This window comes from Gopherus evgoodei, chromosome 3 (assembly GCF_007399415.2).
Source record: "Gopherus evgoodei ecotype Sinaloan lineage chromosome 3, rGopEvg1_v1.p, whole genome shotgun sequence".
NCBI lineage: Eukaryota > Metazoa > Chordata > Testudines > Testudinidae > Gopherus > Gopherus evgoodei.
Window position 1 is genome coordinate 221,753,834 of NC_044324.1, and position 23,331 is coordinate 221,777,164.

Sequence of the window (23,331 nt, forward strand, 5' to 3'; positions counted from 1 at the left end):
CTTTGTCTGCTAGACTGAAGAGCTCATTGTTAAATATTCCTTCCCCATGTAGGTACTTATTGACTGACCTCAGGTCACCTCCCAACCTTCTCTTTAAGCTGAATAGATGGAGCTCCTTGGGTCTATCACTCTAGGGCAGGTTTTCTAACCCTTTAATCATCCTCATGGCTCTTCTCTGACCCCTCTCCAATGTATCAACAGCCTTCTCGAACTGTGGGCACCAGAACTGGACAGACTCCAGCAGCACTGATGCCAGTGCCAAACAGAGAGGTAAAATAACCTCTCTACTCCCACTCGAGATTCCCGTTCATGCACTCCAGGATCGCATTAGGCCTTTTGGCCACAGTGGGAGCTGATGTTCAGCCAATCATCCACCACAACCCTCACATCTTTTTCAGTCACTGCTTGCCAGGGTAGTCTCTCACCCCTTAAGTATGGCCTGCATTCTTTGTTCCTAGATGTATACATTTACACTTGGCTGTATTGAAACACAGATTGTTTGCTTGGAGGCTTTACCCCAGCAATTGACTGCTTGGATTGGTCTACCTGCCGCCTCCTGAGGCATGTCATACAATAAAACACCTGGGGCTGGCCTGTGTCAGCTGACTCAGGCTGAAGGACTATGAAATTGCAGCGTAGATGCCTGGGACTGGGCTGGAGTCCGGGCGCTGGCAGCATCCCAGTTACAGCACGCTCATGCAGCGTGAGACAAGGGCTGGGACCCAGACTCTATATCTCTCAGCCCTGCCTTTAAACACCCACTGATTCTCCTGCCAGGATATCTGCTGCAGCACCCTGGGCTGGCATCACCACAGAGCTCCCTCCCAGCCCCCACATCATGGGGAGAGTGAGGCTATTCCTACCAGTAGGCATTTCTCAAACAGTGAGCACAGGAGCATTCCAGCTGCCACTGCCATGCCCAACACCCTCCCTTCCCTGGGGGGCACAGCTCCTGTCTTGGCCCTGCCCAATCCCTGCATGTGCCCCTGCTAGCAAATCCACCCACCCAGGCACGCAGCCCCATCGTGATGGTCTGTGAAACAATAAGTAAAGAGAAAGAAAGTGAAGCTCTGCCAAAATGGGTATGATGCTTTTTAATGGGAGAAAACAGACAGGCAACCAGGTATAGCAGGGAGGGCCTCCAGGCGTGGGAGGGAATGGGAGCAACACCCCTCAACCCAGGGCTGGGCTAGTGCTCCACAGAACCAAGAGAGCTCAGCTCAAGGGAACGGGGACCACCTGTGGGTTAGGCTAGCATGCACGTCTCCCACTGGCTACAACACAGCTGTCTCCTTACACCCAGCCCACTGCTGCTAGCTTGTGAGGGGAGCCACAATATGCCCCGGGGGCGGCTGGCACCGCATCACTGCACTGCAGAATGCCCAACACATGAAGCCACCTCCACTAGCAGGAGCCAGAGGTTTCCCCCCCGCCCCCCCCCTCGTCTCTGTGCTCAGCAGTAGCCTGGAAAGCATCTCAGCCCTGTACAGGGGAGCAAAGGCCCAGTCCTGGCCCCTGAGGAGAGAACACACCACTCAAATGCAGCTCCCAGAAAAGCGGGCTGCTGGAGCCACTCCTTCCCAGCTGGAGCTCAGAGCTGCTCTGGGCTAGAAGCAGGAAGGGGCAGTACAGGCATAAGAAGCCACCTTGCCCAGCACTGGCCAAGGCAGTTTCAGGGACCCCGGTGGAACCTCCTTGGGGCAGAGTCTTGTCCTGAGGTGGCAGCAGGAGAGCTATGGGGACATGGAGACTTCTCTAGCTCAAAGCTAAATGTGTACGCCCCAGGCCAGAAGTTCGGCTCTGGGAGTGTGCGCGTATGGAGCATGCACAAGGCCTGGGAAGCAGGGCCCAGAGGTGAGTAAGCAGATGTGAGCCCTCAGGGCTCAGGCAGGGATGGTGGTGACTAAAGACCTGAGTGGTCTACTAGCCTGAGCTGCGGTCTCCCCTCCCAGTCCCCCTGGTAAGGGAGCTGCTCCCATCTGTCAGAGCAACACTAAGGCCCATGGAGAGCAGGGGGCCATGGGAGCTGCCTTTCTGAAGGAAGGGCCTTCCCTGGAGCCTCCTGGCACACGCAAACAGGAAGGATGCTGCAGGCTCGCCAGACCCCCTTACATACCCTGGCAGGCTCCTCAGCTCTGAACCAGTGAGCCAGGGCTCACCATGTACCTGGCCATGGAGCTCTGGATGCACAGGGAAAGCAACAGGACACGGAGCCGCTCCAATCAGCAATCCCACACGCCAAGGCTAGCAGCGCAGGCAGGCCTCCACGCAGCAACATGCCCTGAATGCAGCCGAGCAGCAAGCTCCACATGTCATCTGTCAATCTCTAGAGATCTGCCCCTTAAACACCACCAGCAGCGGTGAGCCTCCAGCCAGCCCTGGGAGAGCACTGACCCTGCACCATCTGGGCAGGTGGCACTGCAACCTCCAGAACCTCACCTGCACATGTGAAGGGGGACACAACAGTACCCTGTGGAGCTCTGACAGCAGTGACCTCAGCCTAGGTGACAAAGCAGCCAGGTGCAGAAGCCCTTAGGAGCAAGCCCAGCCACCCCAGTCAGGGGCCACAACAGAGTCAACAGAAGTGTATGGGCAATGGCATCAAAGGCAACTAACAGACCTAATGGGCTCAGCACGGTCAACTGACCTTCATCCACGGCTGGATCACCTCGAGCCCTGCACAGTGCTAGGACAGATGGGCAGGGATGGGAAAGTTCCAGCAGGCCTCCAGGCAATGCCAAGGCTGCCTCACCACCACCACCTCTTCCATCACCCAGCTCCCAAAGGCTGCTTACAGAGATGCTGAGATTCAGCACAGCCCCCAGTGTCAAGAGTTGGCACCAGTCCTCCTTTCGGGAGACATTAACAAGCTCCAACAATAGCTCCAAACCCTACATTTGGTTTAGCCATCCACAAAAGGCCTCAGTGACAGAACCCAGCTGGAGCCAAAAAGGCTCTCCCTCCTCCACAGCTAACTCCTCACTGCTCAGAACTGGCACCCCGCTGGCACACCCACTGGAGGAGACCCCACAAATGCTATCAGGTGCTAGAAATCTTGCCTTGACAATTGCCATGTCACTCCCTCCTCTTTCCCAGAGGCCTTGTCTAGCCAGGCTATTGGCACAGCCAGCGGACCTGTGGCTTACAATAAATGCTGGTATCAACCCAGCAGGCCCTTGGCAGCATGGACCAAGGGCCACCACCCTGCTTAGGTGGAGCAGTGGGTGCAGGCAGCATAGAGCACCCAAGGGGTGAACTAGCTTAGAGCAGCAGTGGCACTGCCACCATGATTCTTTACAGCTTGTGTGCTGTAAAGAATCATGGCCCCCCTGCAGTATCCCCTGCCCAGCATGGGGGTCTGCTTCTCAAGGGGCCCTCAGTGTCCGACAGGGACTACACTGGGAGGTGAAGAGATTGCAGCTTGGGGAGCACAGAGGCCAAGAGAGAGACCTCTAGACTAGACTGCACTGTGCAGGATAGAAGCTGGGACAGCTTCCAGAGACAGGGTGGGATCTCAAAGAGGCCGTGCACCTGCACCATTCAGAGTTAGTTACTCAAGCCCTCAAACTCCAGCCTGGCCACCTAGATGACGACTCTGCCAAGCCTGACTGCCGGCTCCCGGTGCAGGGTCTGTGCACACAGACGAGAGACCTAAGAGAGGCCTTCCTGCTGCATCTGCATGGGGGCGGGGGCGACAGGTGTGCTGTGGGCTCCTGTGTCTTGCCTGCTGTATAAGAAGGGACACCTGCTCCGTATGTCTGTTTAGCTCAGTCTATCTCAGGAGTGCACCTGGCTCTCTCTCACAACTGCCGGGGTCAATTCCCATTTGCCAGAGAGCCCGGGCTGCTGCCCACTGCTCCGGGAAGGCTGCCTGGCTCCCAAGGCCTCGTGCTCTCTGGGCTCTAAATGCCGGCAAGGTCTGCGTTGCCCTCCCTCAGAGCTGGGCTGGAAGGACCAGGGTGCCGGGGAGAACTCTAGGTCCCATTCTGGCTCCAGCAGCACACAGCAGAAGGTTCTCTGGGGGAGATGATGGAGGCAGCAGACTGCAGCCTCTTCCCAGTCCTGTCTGCCTCTCCTCTCAGGTTCCCTTTCTCCTGATCAGCCTTATGGGCTAACCCAGGAGTGAGCTGGACTTTCAAGGCCCTTCGGGGCTGGAAGCTAAGTCTCTGGCACAGAAACATGCTGTCATTCTGCCATCTTCCGCGGTCCAGCGTGTCCTAGGAAGAGCACTACAAGCAAAGAGAAAATATGCAGGCACAGCTAGGCACACAGCAGGCCTCCCCCCAGCCTGAGCACAGCTCTCCTTCCCATACAGGCACAAGAGAGCAATTGCAGCACCTCCACCTCTGCCACGCCCCTGCCCAGCTGCAGCACCCTGCCTCCCTCCCTATGCCTATGCCCTGCCCCTGCTCCTCTAGAGGGGTTACAGAAAGCAGAGACTCCCCTCCCACCCCTAGGGAAGAGAAGAGACTCCAGCTCCCTCCTCACCCCAGAATCCAAGCTGAGCCACTGGGCTTTCTCCACTGTCAGAGGCTGTGCTGATCTGACCTCTTACCCTCACCTTGCTCATCTCCTCCCTCTCCTCCGCGTGCATCCAGATCGGCTTGTGCTCATCTGTGGGGCAAAACACAACAGAGTGCTGTTCATGACCTCGCTCCGGAACTCCGCCCTACCCACCTATGCATCTGGCACACGCTGCAGCCCCACTCCCCACCTAGGAACCAGCCAGGATCATGGGACACTGGCTTCAGAACGCACCTCTCCGGCTCTCTCCACGGGACACTGCCTGTGGGGCTCTCCCCAACCCCAGAAGGGGCTGCATCCCCTGCTCGTGGGCTGCTAATCCCTTGCTGGTTTCATAGTCACTGACCTGCTCTCCACACATAAATGACCTTCCCCTTAGCCCCAGGGAAAGCCTCCAGCCACTCTGCATGGTTGAGGGAGAGGGGCAGGGCGGTGCCCTGCCCAGGGATGGCGGCGCAAGGACAGCTGTTCGCCATTGTACAGTGTCACTGTGCTCTGCAAGGTCTGTGGTTAGCTCTCGTGGTGCCAGCCCTGCAGGGGAATGGGTGCCCTCTCCCTTCCCAGTGCACAGAGACAAGCCCAGGCAGGGTGCAGAGTGCAGCAGGCTTTGCAGGGACTCGCCCTGCCAGCAGAGGGGACATTGCATAGTGCCAGTCCCATAGCTGGAATGGGGAACTCCTCAGAGAGCTATGGCTAGGCTCCCCATGTCCCCCAACCATTTCCAGCTGTACATACCATCCACAGAGCCAAACTCCTTCACATGGGCGCGGGTGAGGATCTCCTTGTACAGCACCTCAGCATCCTTGTATTTGCCTTGTTTCAGATAGCAGGAGGCCTGCAACCAATAGAGAGAGTTTTTCAAGCCCCACTGGGCCACTTGGGACCATGATTACCCCCTAGGTCCCCCCAGTCAGCTCTCCCAGCTCCTCCCCCCACTGACCCAGATGCCACCCAGACAGCCCCCCTCTCCCTGCAGACGCACCAAGTTGTTCTTGGTCTTGGCCACATTGGGGTCGTCATGGCCCAGGCGGCTCTCGTAGATCTCCAGTGCCCGGCGGTAGTAGTACTCCACCTCCTCGTACTTGCCCTGGTTCTGGCACAGCAGTGCCAGGTTGTTCAGCTGCTTGGCCACGTCTGGATGGTCTTTGCCTAGAACCTGGAGAAGCCAGAGAAGGGAGGCCTCAGACAGCAACCCCTTCCAGATCACTACAGGCCCCATGGCTGCTCCTCCTTGGACTCCTGGGAATGCCCTACTCTACTAAGAGACACTCTAGCACACCAGCCCTTACCCAGCGCTCCCAGAACCTAAAAGGTAGGGAACAAGTAGACTCCAGCTGGTCCCTCAGGGGCATGGCCTGTAGCTACATGGTGGCCCAATGCCAGGGAGATTCAGAGAAAAGGTCCATAGGCAGTGAATGGAGATGGGGACCCTGGCACTACAAAACAAAGCTGGAGGCAGGGGAGCAGGTGGCAGAGGTCAGCGCACTCGGGGCAGGGGATAACTACAGGGACCTGCTGGATATTTTTCAGGGTATTGGGGACTCGGACTTTAAGGCCAGAAGGGACCATCACAATCATCTAGTCTGACCTCCCGCACACTGCAGGCCACAGAACCTCACCCACCCACTGCTGTAATAGATCCCTCGCCTCTGGCTGAGTTACTGAAGTCCTAGAATCATGAACTCATCTCCCTGTCCTCCCAGCCAGGCTGACTGCTAGGAGGAGCCGGGGGAGGGCAATGCTGGTACCTTCTCCCAGATCTCAGGGCTGGGGAGCAGCCCATCAAGAGGGGTGAGGGTGTATACATGCACACATGGAGGGCTCAGGCAGGTACCTTCTCGCGGATCTCCAGGGCTCGCTTGCACAGCGGCTCTGCCTCCTTGTACTTTCCTCTCTTGCCATAAAGAACAGCCAGATTGTTGAGGGTCGCGGCCACCTACAGAACAAGCCCCACCCCACTGAAGTGAGAAGGAACCAGACGGAATGTGCCTAGGGAGCAAGGCCACCTGGTCCCTTTGCACTGACTATTGCAGCCACTGTGGTGAGGCACCACAGCAGCTTGGCAGCACACAGCAAGGCTGCCCAGCTAGCTGGGCCAGGAAGCAGCAGCCTGGATCCAGCGGCAGGTGCCAGACGCACTAAGGAAGCAGCACACAGGTATCCAGGATGCCCAGGATAAAACCCAAACTCCTCCCAGAAGTGCTGGAGTCAGGACTGGGACTGCATGTGCCCTCACCTGATCCCCTGGCATGGTGCAGAGAGGCAGAATGTGCCAGTGCCTGAGCCCCATTCCCTGCCACCTGGGGCTTTCCATGGCAGCCTGTTGTGCGATCAGTGAGCAGCCCAGCCACATGTATCACGGAGAATGGTGGGAGGGAACGTGACATGCTTCCTGCCCACCTGGCCCCCACTCCCCAGCCAGCAGGGGACATGTGCCCCCAGGGCCAGGGCAGCAGATACTCACTGCAGGGTGGTCTTTCCCCAGCGTCTTCTCGCGAATGGAGAGTGCGTCGTTCAGCAGATGGGCTGCCTCTTTGTATTTATTCTGATCCCTGCAGCACAAAGTCAGTGTATCACAGTGCAGGTCTAGAGTGCTGGGATTCTGAGCATGCGGCACCTGGGAAAACAGCTCCCCCGGCAACCCTGCAGCCTTTTCCAATTCCCAATGAGCCTCACCAACCACAGCTCTCAGCCCATTCCAGCCTGCCCTCTCCCATCCCTCCCCATGCCCTACAGCTCTCCCCAAATCCCAGCCCTCCCATGGCTTTCTGTAAAGCCCACCCCAGGCTCATGGGGCCTGGGCTTCATGGCTATCACCTGACCCCAAGCAGTTTCCAAAGGAAGACTCTGCCAGATGCAGGAGCCGTACATTTGCCAGACTCCTGCACTGGTAGATGGGGAAGAAGTGGCAGGGCTCTGCTCCCCACCCCAACACTCACCTGTACACCAGCGCCAGGATGTTGAGCATGGTGGCCACATCGGGGTGGTCATGGCCTGATGTCTTCTCCAGGTCCTCCAGTGCCTGCTTGCAGAGCGGCACAGCTACCTCGTAGCGCCCCTGTGAGGCGTACTGGATCACCAGGTTGTGGAGGGTACGCAAGCGTGCTGGGATCTCGTAGCCACCCTGCTGGGCAGCTGCCACCGCACTGCTGTGCTGGTGGGGCACTGCAAACACACACACAAGTAACCAGGCTGCTGGTGGGCACAGAGCACGGGCAGCACACCGCTTGGCCTCACAGCACCAGCCACGCTAGGCTACCCACTCACCTCAAACCAGCCAGGGCTCTTATTACAGGCCCCAGCAGACAGACCACAGGAGAAGGTGGGAGGATGGGGTAGGGGGGACTGGAACCACTTACTTCCTGGGCCATGTTCCTCTTCTTCATTCGGGAACAGATCATCCAGGGAGTCCTTTGTGGAGTCTCCTTCCTTCTCCTCCTGGCAGTGGGAAGGGAAGAACCATCAGTGTAAAGTGCCAGCACCCTAGTAAGACAGCTCCCCACCCCATCCTGTGCAGGGTCCAGTACCCACTGAGGTGAGGCAGGTGCTCTCCCCATCCCATGGGCCCAGTCGCCCCATGGTCAGTGAGCCCACTCCCACCCTGAGTCTCACTCCCGGTCCTGGCAGCAGGGTCCCACATCATAGCTGGCTCCTTAGCAGACAGGCCCTGGTTCAGGCAGGTGAAAGCACACTCCCCTTTTGGGGCTTGAGGAATCCCAAGGGGCAGGACTGACACACACTGCCGGATGTCCAGAGCACAAGCCATGGAGGCTGGGCACTCCTGGAGGGCCCATCTATCCCTCGGCTCAGCCCTGTGGGATAGCTCTGGGAGTTAGCGCCCCCTGCAGCAATGACTTTTACCGATGGTGAGACGTCCTCATCGTATTTCTTCAGCTGGTTCATGAACTCCAGGTGCTTCTTCTCCTCCTCAAGCTGGGCCACCGTTTGCTCACTGCGTTGCAGCTTCTGCTGGGTGTTGGCCAGCTCATCTCGCAGCCACTGGTTCTCCTGGCACAGTCTCCGCACCTGGGCACGCAGCTTCTGCTTCTCTGACTCCACTGCATTCAGGTGGCTGGACAGAGCCATCATTACCTGCACCAAGAAAGCCAACAGCAACATCATTAATCCAGCAGGAGAACCAGCACAGCCTCTCCCCAAGGCAGCCCCACTACGCTGCACTCTGGACCCATCTGCCTCTCCAGACAGAGGTTAGCCATTGCCAGGCTCAGATCTGGCAGAGGATTCTGCAGCCCCTGGGGATGGCACAGTACTGTATCTGCCCTCCTACACCAGACCCCTGGGTGACCCCTACCCATGTGCTTGCTACCATGCCTCCCCGTCGCTCACCTGAGCCTCCCCAAGCCCCAGCTCAATCATCTCCACCGACTTGCGAAGCAGATTGGATTTCTCATGCACCAGGTTGGCCTCCTCATCCTTCTTCAGACACTTGATGGTCTCCAGTAGGCTGTGCAGGATGGAGTTGTGCTCGTTCTTGAGGGCCTCCAGCCCCTGCATCACCAGCTTGGTGTTGCAGATGATCTCCTCCTGGCTCAGCTTGTCCAGCTTCTCCTCCCTTGGGTACACCATTGTGGACATAGTCCTTCACCTACACGCCTGCCTAGCAACGAGAGAAGAGTAGAGCTTTGGTGAGTGTCAGAGCCTGGCCCAGGGGAGCTACAATGGCGCAAGATCCTAAGAGAGAAGCTGCTTAGAGCCCCACCCCCACAGACAAGTCAGAGGGGATACCAGGGACCAGGCCTCAGATGCTTTTGATTACCCCTCTCCTCTCTTCATCCCGTCTCCTTCAGGGAGGGGAGAACTTTTGGGCCTACCCTCTTCTAAGAGGAGGGGGACATGGAGGGCTGTCTGCCACCTGCAGGAATAGCATGCGTGGGCAGGAGACAGAGCGCCAGCGTCAGAACTGACGCGCTCCTCTACGCCCCCACACCTTTGGCAGCTAAGAAAGCTGATTTAGCTGCCCTTTAAGAGCGGAGATAAGTAATTGGCAGCTGGACTTATGGTGAACACACCTCCCACTGAGAGAGCACCAGTGGGAACCAGCGCAAAGAGGCACGAGGCACCTTGGCTGGGTAAGAAGAAAGGACAAAGGGAAGATAGAAAGAATCCAACCCGAAGTCTGTTGCTTCCTCAGCAGTGAATCCCTTGAGAAAGCACCTGCCGCAGGGCTGGGAGGCACTGACCTCAGCCAGCCTAAAAGGCTCACCACCCCCAGAACAAAGACATGCATTGCTCTGAGCCAGGGGAAAGGACTACAGCATGACAGACAGGATTGGGCACAAGCAAGAGGGGAAGATACCACCAAGTTACTGAAGGCTGTTACACACAGGGAAATTCCAACAGCAATACAACAGTACCACAACAGCTACACTGCCAGAACTCCCCAGGAAGATTCTTCTCTGGAATGACAGCAGCCTTTTTTCTGGGTAATTTGCCCTGCTGCCAGCCAAGGGACTGTTCTCAGCACAGGGCTCCTGGGCACAAGTCACTCCATGCCCCGTCTCTCTCTATGTGCAATGGGAGAATAAGAGCCCACCAACCTTTGCAGGGGAACTGTGAGAGTTCCTGTTTATAGTGTGTCATTGTTACTGCTGGAGCCCTGCACAGGAGCCTTCCGTGCTGTTCCTGGCACAATGGGGACAGCATGCACTCTGCAGTCCTGGGCGTGAACGGACTAGGTGCAGGGAAAGCACCGGCACATTTGGCAACTGCAGTCCAGAGAGAACACCACACACTGCAAGCAGAAGTCCTGTGCCCTGGCTGTCCCTCCCTGGCAGACCTGTAGGGTCTGGTCTCTGGCTCCCTCACATCCACTCCTCCTTTAGGTGGTGTCAAGGTGCAAGATAGCAACATACCGCCCCAGAGATCAGCCCCTTCACACTCCAGCCTGACCATCCCCCCTGCCTCCCCTACGCCAGACAAGTGCCCTGGCTCCAGGCACATCCAATTCTTACCTCACTCAGTGTCCCTACCTAGGGCTGGATTAGGGCAGGGACCTAGTGCCAGTGCAGGGGGATGCAGCAGCAGCTGCTGGAGTCTGCCCACCAGCATTGCCTCTGCAGACATGGAGAGATACCAGGCAGGCAGTGCAACCTGGGCTCACATGACCCACTGGAAGGAAAGTGGCAGGTGGCCAGGGTATTACGCCAGCCAGAAAAGGGAGGAGTGAAGGGAGGGTGCTGGCAGCAGATTTGCCTTTGTTCTGCTGTTAGGACCCACCTTTGTGTGTTATCGGCTCTTTGCTCAGCAACAGTCTCCTGCCTGTGTTTACAGCATAACAAGAAATCCTGCTCCAGGTGCAGCATGAGGGAACAAATCAAGTCTCTACAGAACTCCCACCCCAGCAGGCATACTCCCCTCAGCTCTCCAGGAGGCAGCTGCTCAAGATAGCCCCTGCCATCTAGGCCTCCAGTTCCCTGTGGTGGGGAGGGGTGCCCCAGAGGAGAGGTGGTCACTGCAGCTGCAGGGACACAGCCCCAGGGACACTAGTTGCACACAGAAGTTGGAGAGGATCGCCCACCCACTGTGAGACAGTAAGTGGGAGGGGAAGAGAGGAGACTGGCAGTCACTGCCCTCGGAGACAGAGGAAGGCTGCAGAGCAGAAGGCTCTTGCACCAAGAGCACTGGGAGACGCTGAAGGGGCCTCGGCCTGTGAAGATGCTGGAGCACATCCATGGAGAGAGATTTTAAGGGGGCCTGGAACGAGGACTTTGCAGGGGGTGGATGTGCGGGTGGCTGCAGCAGCACTATGGATGCGCTGGAGAGCTAGGCCTCAGGGAAGCCACAGAGCAATGGTCATGAGGAGAGAAGGGTCCCAGCCAGGGTGGCATAGTGGTCAGGGAAAGGAGGAGACAGACAGATGTGCAGACGGTGGAGGCTAGGAAATGGGTCAGGCACAGATGCTGAGGCTTGGGGAAAGAAAGATGAGCTGACAGCAATTAAGTGACTGGAGAAGGAAGACGATTAGGTGGGTAGGAGTGAGGTGAGTGAATGCAATGGAAGGAAATGGCAGATTCCTCATCTCTGGCCAGACAAACTGGGAGGGGCAGGTGAAATGGAGAATGTAGGGGAGTTAATGGCCTGGAAAAGGGAGCAAGGAATGCCAGCAGGTTGGGAGGGGAAAGAAGCTGGGGCTGCTCTACACTGAAAAGTGACATCTCTTGTAGTGTGAAAAGTGTACACCTCTGAGAGATGCAGTTAAGCTGACCTAACCCCACCTTCCATGGGCCTAGCGACTGCCTCGCGGAGAGGTGGATTATCTACAGCCATAGGAGACCCCTCCTGTTGCGAGTGTCTACACCAATAGTCCCCAAACTTTTTTAGTTGTGCCCCCCTTGCCTCTAATACAATCTGCCTGCCCCCTGCCCCAGGAGTCGGGCTTGGGTGCTGGGGTCGGGAGCAGGGCTGGGTCATGGCCAGGAGTCGGGCTGGGAGTGGGGCCCAGTGCTGTAACAAGGGCGGTGAGCGAGGCACTTGCCTCAGGCGCGCAAAACGGAGGGGCGCAGCTCTACCGTGATCGGCGGCACTTCGGTGGAAGCACTACTGCCACTGCTTCTTCAGTGGCGGGTCCCTGAGTCCCTGGCAGAGGGAAGGACCTACTGCCAAATTGAATGAAGCGGCGGCAGCAATTTGGCAGCAGGTCCTTCCCTCCAACAGGGACTCAGGGACCCGCCGCCGAATTGCCAAAGAGCCTGGAGCCGGCCCTTGCCTTGGGCACAAAAATTCCTTGTTACAGCTCTGGGGGGCCAAACAGGGTGGTGCTCTCTCTGCCCCCCACTTCCCAGGGGCGCTGGCCCAGGTCCCACCACACACACACAGAATATTCCTCTGCAAATTCCTCCCCGAACATGCCCCATAGTTTGAGGTCTATACTGAAGCGCTTTAGCTGTAGCATGTTAAATGTAGACCAGCCCTTAGACTCTGCAGATTGGGCAGCTCAGGAGAGTCACTGATGAGACTTCCAGCTCAGGGAAAGACAGTCAATGAAACATGGGCTGCCTGAAGGAATACAGCAGAGGGGCCTGCTGCTGCTGGAGCCCAGAGGGGGAAGTGTCCATCCCCCCAGCCATGACAATCTGAAGGAGGCACCCCCAGAAAAGGGCACCCCAAGCACAAGAATGGCAAGACAGTGCCACCTGAAGATGGCTTGGTCATTCTCTCCCAACCCTGTCTCCACTAAATCCATGTTAGCCACAGCCTTGCAACTAAGTTACTAAGGTGGAGTTATAGTTGCTGCCACAAAACACAGGACTTCAGCCCAGGCTCAGACACGGGGAAACCAGGAAATGGGAATCACAGGCCTTCAGCGTGTGAGGGAGAAGAAACCCTTCCTCCAAAGGCTTCTCAGGGTGGTGGTGTAACCCTGGCCACTGGAGGTATTTAAGAACAGGTTGGAGAGATGTCAGGGACACTCTAGGTTTACTTGGTCATGCCTCAGTGCTCTCAGAGGGCTGGACTTGACCTCTCAAGGTCCCTGCCAACCCTACATTTTACTCCTGGGGAATTCTGCACCATTGCAAATGCACAGAATTTATGTCCCCCACAGATTTCTTTGCTTCTCCACAGAAAAATGACTTTCTGATGGGGAAGCCACAAGAGCGGTCCTTCGGCCCTCCCCAGCAATATGTTCTGGGTGCCCAGGGCAGCCACGAGAGAGGTCACTCACTGTAGGGCAAGGGGTAGGACTGGGCAAGACCCCGCTGGTGGCTCCTACCCTGAGCCGACCTCAGCTGCTAGTCCCAGCTGGGCTAGGCAGGACGGGACTTTATTTTTCTCTGCAGAGCATCTGAGGAAGAGTCAGATCCACCTCCAGATTTCTGCCCCAGCTGCAGGAAGCTCTGTAAGCTCCCTCTCCTGCTTCCTGAACTCATCACTCTTCAGCTACAGGGGGAGGGATCCCTGTACAGGGAGCTGCTCCCCCATCCACCCAGACCCCTTCATGCCCTGACCTTCCCACCGAGCCTCACCCTCCCGCTGAGCCCCACTCCCCCAGCATGGGACCCCTGTTGAGCCCCCCACACCCTCTACCGAGCTCTGCTCCCCCCACACTCAGACCCCTCCTCCCACTGAGCCCCAGCCACCTTCACCTGGATCCCCCTGCAGAGTCCCATTACCACTGCACCAAGCCACTGTGTATCCAGATGCCCCCCACACTCTGATTCCCCACTGAGCCACCCGCACCCAGATCGCACCACACAGAACCTGCACAACCCATACCTGGATGGAGGGGCAGGGGCCTAGGGTGTTTCTGGGCCAGGCCTGGTCCCTGCGCTGTGTCAGGGTTGGGTGCAGCCTTACCGCTGAGTCCATGTCCCAAGGGGAGCTGCACACTGATCTCCTGTGCTCCCCGGTGTGAGGCTGGAGCCTCCACATTTATTTGATAAATAAAATGGTCAGAATTTTAAAATACTGTGCACAGAATTTTTATTTTTTTGGCACAGAATGCCCTCAGGAGTAACATTTCTATGATTTTAAGTGCTAAGTGGGAGCCTCAGCTGGTGAGTCAAATGGCGTTCACAACTCAAGGGGGTAAAACAGACCATTTGCGTGTTCCTTAAAGAGTCCCCTCCGGGAGAGCAAAGAACAGCCAGCCCTACTACTAGACTGGCTGCTGGACTGCAAGCTCTGCTAAAGGGGGCAGCTTCTGAGAGGAGTCTGGATCCAAGCTTCCCCTGCTCCTTGCATGAGCAGATCAGCCTGTCTTTGCTAGATAAACTGAGGCAAAGGGAACCTTTGGGGATCCTGAAAGGGCTATACCATCCAGCACTGAGCATTTCCTAGTTTTCTACCAGGAGGAGCCTTGAGCCAGAACTGACACCCATGTGGGGTCGTGCAATTCCAGCTCTGAGTGCAGCAACGTCCCAGTAGTGCCCAGCCCAGTAATGTTTTCTGCTATACAGCATGCGAGCAACGCTGGCTGCTGAAGCCCTGCCACTGGCTGGATTTACTCTCTCTGGCTGGGACAGCGAGTCTTTGCCAACAATATTGGATGTTGCTCAGTCTCAGAGAGCATGGCCCAGGGATTTGTAGATACATCTCTGTATTAAGCATCTTCACATAACTTTCATATAGTTTTGTATTATGCCTCTTCGTATAACCCTGTATTAAGTTATTTTGTATACCCCAGTATTAAGCTATTTTCATACAATTTTGTATCTAGTCTTTTGATATAGGAACTTTGTATCAGAGCCCTATGTAGAAAAACTTATGTTAAGCCTTGGTATAATATTATAGCCCCTAAGGATAGTTAAAGTAGAAGAAAAATGTATTTTTGCTAGGAGTAGACTAAGATCTCCCTCCCACACACTCTTAATCAATTGCCCTGTTGAATGAACTGTGAATGAGCAAGGTGTGGAAGGCAGCACCTCTAGCCAGTTGCAACCCTTGGAGAGGGGATGGAAGCCAGACCCAAGGACAATAAAATGTGTCAAGTAGGCTCATTAAAAAAAAGCAGACATTGACGGCCGGGGCTGGCAGCGGGGGAGGAAGGGGTTAAAAGCAAGCACCTTCTTTTGGAAACACCCAGAAGAAAGCAGGACAAAGGACCAAGGGACATAGACACAGATTTTGAATCTGGTTCAGATTTGCATGAGACGGAAGCTGCTATAAATGTGAGGTGTCTTGCAGAGCACCCCGGGTCTTGTCTTGTCAACATGGGAGCATCAATCTGGATCAGCAGAAGCCCAGCTCCACCCCCTCCCCCATCTAACTCACCTGGCCAGTAAAGTTAGAGGGAGCAACTAATTGGTAACAACAACAAGACGGCATGTGCTTGTGAGTGTAATATATCATAGGCATAAGATACGGTGTTAACTAATACACGTATTACTAATAAATGTGGTGTTTTCCCTTATTCCCCCTGAAAAGATCCTGTGCAGCACTTTAAGTACAACAGATTGCCCCCGCCCACAGTGCTCCAGAAACAGCCCCACTGCAAAGGCCTGTGCATACGCAGACTATTGGAGCCACCATCTCAGTAGAGGCAAGCCCCTGGTCACTGCTGACCATTAGGATGTTATCCCAGACACCACCCTGGACCCAGACCCAGACCCATCCCGTCCCCAGACACCCCACTCCCCTGGGGTGCAGTGATAAGAGAATGGGGAGCGATGCAAGGGATGGACAGTGCTGTGACCCAGGGAGATGGCAGCTCCAGGCACCATCTGATTGATCCTATGCTCAGTTAAGAACAAAAACCATCACACAAAGCATACACAAGCCCACAATGTGAGTGCACACCCAGCACACACATACATACAGGTGCAACAAGAGTCACTGGGAAGGGGCAATCTCTTCCCAGCCATCACAGGCTCTTCACACCCTAATGAGCCTCCCCACAAAGACCTTATGAACAAGGGCAGAGCATTCTTCTCTCCAGGCTCCCCACACCACTTTGTCCACAGTCCTCTGCTCTGCAGGACTCCTGCCTCTCATTCCCAGCACAGTTCCAACCCTCCCAACTAACCCAGTCCCCCAGCTCAGTTCCAGGGGTTCCCTGCACTCCCTCCCACGCCCCTCACTTTTCTTATCCAGCACCAGTGATTACAATTATCCCAGTTTACAGAGAAGGAATTTAGGCAAAGAGAGGTTAAGGATAAAGTTAGTGACCACCTCCTGATATTTGGGCTTAAGTGGCTTGCCCACCATAGCATGGGAAGTCTGTGTCACAGCAAGAGACACCTCATCTTCCCTGGGTCCCAGATTAGTGCCCTAACTACAGGATCAGTGCTTCTCTTCCTGCAGCTTCCCTCCTCCTCTACCCAGGAAGTCTACCACCTGGGAACTAATTGCTAGGCTAGTCCAGCTGGCTAGAAGTGGTGTGGTGGAGCATCCCTATTGCACAGCCAAGCAGAGATTTGGCCTACTCTTTCTGAGAGGCAGCATGTCCTAGTGATTGTTCTGCAATACGCGTGCTAGTCCTGGCTCAGCCAGAAGCAGCTTTGTGAAATCTCTGCTGTCCTCATTTGTGGCACAGGCTGAAAGATACTTGGGGTAAGTAAGTGTATGTTGTATGTTTCACTGTCAGGGCTGGCCTACATAAGAACCTACTACTGCTACCAGGTAAAGACATTACTCTTTTAGCTCAGGTGGAACCTCCCACCCCATGGGGCTGGAGGTCCTGGGGGAGGTCACATCCCTGTTAAGAAACAATCCCCAGTTATCTGTCTGAGGTTTGACAGGATCAGGCCCAGTATTATAAAAGTTACTATTTATTTGGGAACCCTGATGTACCTTGCAACCTTCACACTTTATTACAAATACAGAAGCGTTCCTAGTTTAATAGTACATTTAGCAAAATCACAAACCCTCTAACCCAGCAAGGTAGATAGTGATAATACAGAATGTACATCTGTACATCCATACACTCACACCACCCCTGGCAGGTTACAAAATGTTCTGAAATGTTAACTATTATCTTCCTCATCACCATCACCGTCCTCCTCAGCACCAGTGAGGATCATTCTGGCACCTCCCAAGGGCTACATCTCTTACTCCTCCTGCTCACAGGCTGGGATACAACTTGTGTAATATGTTACGCTGACACTGCTATGTCTAATATATATTCAGGAGGAGTTTCTCCCCTCTCTCATTTGTATTTAATCATCCTACTAATGTTGGGGTGCCCTTCTCCTATAGTTCAGTATATTAATGATCTCAACTTATCATATGCATCACTGCCAGGGAACTCTTGTGATCAGACATCCACAGATGTTCCCATCCTAAAATACTGAAAAGTTGGTGTTAGCTCATGTTCCTGTGGTTGGCTGTTATCATTATGGACAAACTTTCCCCTTAAACAAACACTTTATTCCCAGTCCCCCAAAACTTAGGGCCAGGCCATTTATCTGTGCCAAAGTTCACAGACCTCAAGCCTTATGCTAACTGCTGAAGCCAATGTCTTACAGGAGACAGGCCTGTAGGTTCCCTGCATTACTGCTGAATAAAATAAATACTAAAACTAGCTCTATGGGCTACAACGAGGAGCTGGAGCTGGAGCTCTGCCAGGATGGCTAACAACTTGCCACCTCCCTGAAGTTTTAAAAGGCAAATCAAGCTGTGTGTTTCTAGTGTTAGCCTGCAGCTTGGCACCATGTGCTCAGTCAGTGAGGGCTGGCCAGAGATACATGCACCTCCTTTTCCTCTAAGTGTGGGCAAACCAATTGCAAGACTCTTGCAACTTAGAGCAGCCTAAAGTTTTCAGTCTCAGGCACCTTTTGGTCAAATGACTTCAGATTTTCTCCCTACTCCCATCCCAGCCCTTGAGCTGAACAGTCCATTTCCAGGCTTAGCCACTGTTTAAAACCAAACTTGGCAACTTCCAAACCCACAAAGGGAGCCCGCCCCTGCCCTGTCCCCACCAACGTATCCGGAAACAGCACTTCTCCCTTCTACTGTCCTTTTCGTCACGGGATCTTAATGCATTTCAGACTCCACTTTATAGAGGGAAAAGACAACGCAGAAGGGGAAGAGACGTGTCTCACAGGCACAGCTGGGAAGAGAGTCAAGGAATCCTGACCCAGAGCACCCCCTGGGCATTCTAGCTCTGAGCTGAACATACAGAGCTCTGTACCACTTCAAGCTTTTCTGGTCCTGAGCTCCACCAGCTCTGTATAGGCACCTCAATCCTGGCTTGCAATAACTCCTCCTATTCCTCAACTGAGCTGCACAGCAGCCCCTGCTATTCTAGACCTGGCCTCCTTCCATACAGCTCTGCTACTCCATTACACAGACAGACCTCTGCCACTGTGCTGGTTATTTAGGCCTTGGCTACACTCACACTTTACAGCGCTGCAACTGGGGTGTGAAAAAACACCCCCCTGAGCGCGGCAAGATACAGCGCTGTAAAGCGTCAGTGTAATCAGGGCAGCAGCGCTGGGAGCGCGGCTCCCAGCGCTGCACGCTACACCCGTAAGGGATGTGGTTTACATGCAGCGCTGGGAGAGCTCTCTCCCAGCGCTGCCGCTCTGACTACACTCACACTTCAAAGCGCTGCCGGGGCAGCGCTTTGAAATTCCAAATGTAGCCATACCCTTAGAAGTGTCTATCCATGCCAAACTTTGATGCTAGTCTAGCTGAGCAACTCCAGTTGCACATACAAAGGGAACACCAGTGGCATGCTGGGGCTTAGCTGGAGGGTAGGAGAGCTCTCAGCAGCACCACACTTAGCTACTCTACGGTGGAGCCCAATGCTGAACACTGGGTCACAGCCTAGCCAGAGATCTGCTCAGCACCTAGCTGTGTCCAACAGGAAGAGGCTCCCCCTTACAGCTTTCCCAGTGCTGGCTGGTACACAGCCTTCCAGACAGTACTGGAGCTCTATGGCAACAGGTGCTAATGTCAAGCTCGCTGTGAGCGGCTGCTGTATGCAAGCTCAAGATAAAACCTTCCCTGCACCCCCACTGCTGATAAGGGCATTGTGTGCTCTGTGTCTGGGCAGGCAAAGCTTTCCCAAGGTTCCTTTGTGGGGCAAAGCAGCTTCCAAGAGGAGGGCAGGCATCTGAGCTCACCCTTCAAGATGAGGGAGCCCCAGCTGAGCAGCTTTGGGCCAGAGACACCCCAGTGGCTGAGGGAGGCACAGGGAAGAGTGCATTTAAGGTGTGAGATTCCAGGACAATCCTAGGCTTGCCTACACTAGAATTTAGCTAACACTTGCTGACTAGGAAGCCTAGTGCAGACAAAAGCACAGTGTCTGTAGTGTGTGCTGAGCAGGTCAAGTTAGAGATTCCGGAAGGGAAACATGGGCCTGCTTCCTGGGTACGGGCAGGGGGTACTTTAGTGGAGGTTTTCATACAAAGGAGTCTGTTGAAATCTGTTACAGCTGCTCAGCCCCTGAGGAACTCTTGAGGTGGTGCACGTCGATACTAACTAACTCCACAAGAAGAAAGAGGGGCCTCCCGGCTGTACAGAGATTAGCAGGAAGTCCCTTCTCTGGATTACTCCTGGCACCACTCACAAAATCAGCTGAGCTGGGGCACTATAGGGTCTCCTCGAGGTGGCAGTACAGAGAGGAAGTTTCACGTCCTTCAGGCACGATCTCTCTTGGGGACAGGCAGACCTGAGAGTGGGGGATCCCTCTAGAATACTTATACCACATTCCTTACCACGATAAGAGCAGTCACCCCTTTGCCAAAAGGGAGCCAGGCTGGTGGTCTTAGGAATCCCTCTCCCCAGGCCCATTAGTTACATGACACACTGAGAAGCAAAAAGCCTGCGAGAACCCAGGAAGGAAGAACTGCTGAGAACAATATTGCCTTATCCAGTAGCGAAGGGCTACGGTTCAGGCATTCAGCTCGACAACTTTCCATTGTGAGGTGGAGTGAACGCACTGCTTGGAGCAGACACCACTAGCAGCGAGGTGCCCCAGGGAAAGGGCAAAGAGGAAGAGATACTTGCTCAGTAAGCTGTCCAACACATGCTCTGGGTTTCTCCATCAGGACCTGATCAATTCCATTTTCTTTTCTCCCCATACCACACTCATCACCACTCACTGAGTTGCTTCCAATAGTGCGTTAAGCAATGTGACTACATGTCACATGTGGTTTGTTCTCTCATCCTCTCTCCAGAGGGAGAAGAGTGTGCAGAGGGAAGGGGAGGGGAAGAGGGTTGTTAGCAACAGATATTTGTGTGTGTTTTTAAATTAGAAGAGACAGGTCAAATAAATGTGCCCTGTACTTGGGGCAGAAAGTGGTGAGGTTTGTGCTGGTCCTTAGTTTTGGGGGGAGTTTATTGCAGTCTGTAAGGTAGGAGGGGGGTCCTAGAGCCCAGGCTCCAGTCCAAGACCAAACATCTACACCATCATTAAACATCTCCTTAGCCCGACTAAGTCAGGTGGCACAGACCAGCTCCAGGTATCTAACTGCAGTACAGACATGCCCTTAGCATCCAAAATGAGGAAGCTGGAAGATGTGCTTATCGCTTTCCTGCCCTGAGGTATGTCAGGCTGTGTACGAGTTTCTAAGGGGAAAGAGCTGGGAAACCCATTGCTTGGACATTTGAAAGCAGAGTAGCCACTGCACTAGACAGCAGCCAGTCAGGGTGGATAGATGACATCCAGGGTCTAAGGGCTTGGCTACACTCAACACTCCAAAGCACTGCCACAGGAGCGCTCCCACAGCAGCGCTTTGAAGTGCGAGGGTGGTCGTGGCGCCAGAGCTGGGAGAGAGCTCTCCCAGCGCTGCAGGTACTCCACCTCCCCGTGGGGATTAGCTTGCCGCGCTCCCAGCCCTGGGGGCCGCGCTCCCAGCCCTGGGGCACTGTTTACACTGGCACTTTACAGCGCTGTAACTTGCTGCGCTCAGGGGGGTGTTTTTTCACACCCTTGAGCGAGAAAGTTGCAGTGCTGTAAAGCGCCAGTGTAGCCAAGGCCTAAGGCCAGAAGTGACCATTATGACTATCTAGTGACTAGTCTGACCTCCTGCATAATACAGGTCATAGGACTTCCCTGAATTCTTGTGTGTTGGAATTAGAGCACAGCTTTTAGGAGAAACAGCCAATCTTGATTTTAAAAATTACCAGTGATGGAGAATCCATTACAACCATAGGCAAGTTGTTTGAATGGTTAATTACCCTCACTTACAATTTTGCATCATATTTCCAGTCTGAGTTTGTCTAGCTTTAACTTCCAGCTATTGGATCTTGTTAGACCTTTGTCTGCTAGACTGGAGAGCCAATTATAATGTTTTTGTTCTTCATGCAAATACTTGTAAACTGATCAAGTCACCCCTTTACTTTTTCTTCATTAAGCTAAAGAGATTCAGCTCCTTGAGTCTACCGTTACAAGGCATGTCTTTCAATCCTTTAAATCATTCTCGTGGCTCTTTTCTTACTACAACGTTGACCAGAAACAACCAATCCAATGAACCATCTATGAATAATACCTCCTCAGTTTTCAACAAAATGTTACAATAGACTGAAAAAATTCATATATATCCAGCACACTAAAGTAGTTTTACTTAACTAATATAAATGAGGAAGTGTTTTTGTCCAGTTTTTATTTAATTCACATTTTCATCTAACAGAGCATGAAACAATTCACAAAATGAGATTAATCTAGTAAATACGTCATACACCTTAGTAAAAAAAATCAAAATTAAAGAATCTGATAAATGTAAAGTAAGCATATAATTGCTTACACTAGATTTATACACATTTACTTATCCTCCTGCTTAGCAAAAAGAAATGTAGTGTAAAGACTATATTTAGTTCATATTTTAATGGTTACCAACCAATAAGAATCAACACCTCTTTAGGAAGATATTTAAAAAGAATACAAATGCAAGTTAAGGTTAAAAAAACTGATGAATTAACTCAAGATTTCCTGCTTGAAAATTTAAATCATTATTAAAAATGGGTGATTTAAGTCAACCCACCCTGCAAATACAGTGGTAATACAACCACTTTCTTCTACTTGATGGGCCCTAATAGTTTGTTCCATCCTGAACTTCCAGAACATGGTATCAGATGCTGTGAGACTAGATAAAACAATGGGATACAGGGACCCCTGGGTGCTCAGATGTTATGGTGATGGGAGACATAGCAGTATGCAGAGAGAGATGGCTGTCACCATTAACATACTTACAAATGCCTTTGTAAATCATTCACTTTACTGGCTTCCCAGATATTCTGGTGTCCAGTATGTAGGAGGTGTTAACAGTGTTGCCTATGCAAGTAGCAACATTTTGCAATAGTGACTGCCTTTGATGAGGTAGCAGATGGGGACGGGCTGGGATTGTGTTTATACATAAGAGGCCATGGATTCTAGTGAACAAGTAACATGCCAAGATGATCAGGTGATGGGGGAAAGGAAAGTCAATTTAGCTGTATACCCCATGAAAGAGAAAAGTAACTGATTCTCTGCTGAGAATAAGTGACAAGGGGCCTCGGATGTTCATCCTAGGGAGAGACTTGGGCCCTTTTTACGGCAAACTGAGGTTTTAAGGGTTTATTTTCATAATAATAATTTAGGTCTTGTTTACCTGAGGGCTACCTAGTTAAACAGTAGGGTTATGACATCACTAACACTAGGGAAGCAGAGTCTGACTGGTCCAAAGCAGGGATTTTCTTTTCCCAGCCATTTCAAATTATTTTGTTAGTATCAACCAAAACACAAACACTTGGGATAAAAGGCCTCTTTCTACAAAATTCCCCACACCTCTAATTAAGTGGTGAGAGAGCTCCTTGACTACAGCTGAGACCCTGCCCCCAGGGACACTACAGAAAAACAAGACCTGACACTTTGGACATTTTTAAAGGAAAGGCAGAAGATAAAGAAAAGCTTTTTAGAAAGCAGACAGATTTCTAGGCTCTGAAATTATCACTGAGAAGCAAAAGAACATGGCACATTCTCTCATGCTTTGTCCCGTGGCAGAGACACAGGGATCTTTCCCAACAGGCAAAGAAAATCCCCTTGTATGCCACACAGTCCATTGCTGGAGGCCAGCACAAGGGTGTTCCTACTGTACATTTACCAGGATTGTCTAATCTAGCTTGGAATCTCCCAAAAGGAGGCTTCCAGTCTAGCTCACCGCAAAAGCATGAGCAAGTATAGTCCTTTGTTACAGGAAGGTGCAGAGCCAGCCAGCCCTCCCTTCTTCCCCAGGATGTGACTCATCCCACCCCCACCAGAAAGGAGTGGTACCTGGATTCCTGCAGAAGCCTGTCAGGTGTTAGCATTCCTACTCCCAGGGATGTTGTGGTCACCGGAGGACTGCAGGATGCAGTCACATACACCGAGATGATAGCATCTGCTGCTACTCTGACCTCCCTTCACACAGACATTAGGCAGCTCAG

At 53.4% G+C, this 23,331-nt stretch overlaps 1 protein-coding gene across 10 annotated transcripts in view; it reads right to left on the bottom strand.

Moving 5' to 3' along the window:
- The window catches only part of KLC4 (kinesin light chain 4), a 51,734-nt gene that overhangs the window by 23,589 nt on the left and 4,814 nt on the right, over positions 1 to 23,331 (bottom strand). For 6 of the 10 annotated variants that reach the window (XM_030558155.1, XM_030558153.1, XM_030558157.1 and 3 more), the window contains 9 exons: positions 8,872 to 9,142; positions 8,386 to 8,616; positions 7,884 to 7,962; positions 7,464 to 7,689; positions 6,989 to 7,076; positions 6,359 to 6,460; positions 5,507 to 5,680; positions 5,260 to 5,359; positions 4,556 to 4,614 (listed from right to left, as the gene is read on the bottom strand). In XM_030558155.1, the coding sequence (XP_030414015.1) occupies positions 4,556 to 4,614; positions 5,260 to 5,359; positions 5,507 to 5,680; positions 6,359 to 6,460; positions 6,989 to 7,076; positions 7,464 to 7,689; positions 7,884 to 7,962; positions 8,386 to 8,616; positions 8,872 to 9,120 (1,308 nt within the window). In that variant the 5' untranslated portion in view covers positions 9,121 to 9,142. Of the gene's footprint in view, positions 1 to 457; positions 4,230 to 4,555; positions 4,615 to 5,259; positions 5,360 to 5,506; positions 5,681 to 6,358; positions 6,461 to 6,988; positions 7,077 to 7,463; positions 7,690 to 7,883; positions 7,963 to 8,385; positions 8,617 to 8,871; positions 9,143 to 10,496; positions 10,621 to 23,331 lie in introns of those variants that run through there. The other 4 variants (XM_030558154.1, XM_030558160.1, XM_030558152.1 and 1 more) reach the window with 4 other exon arrangements.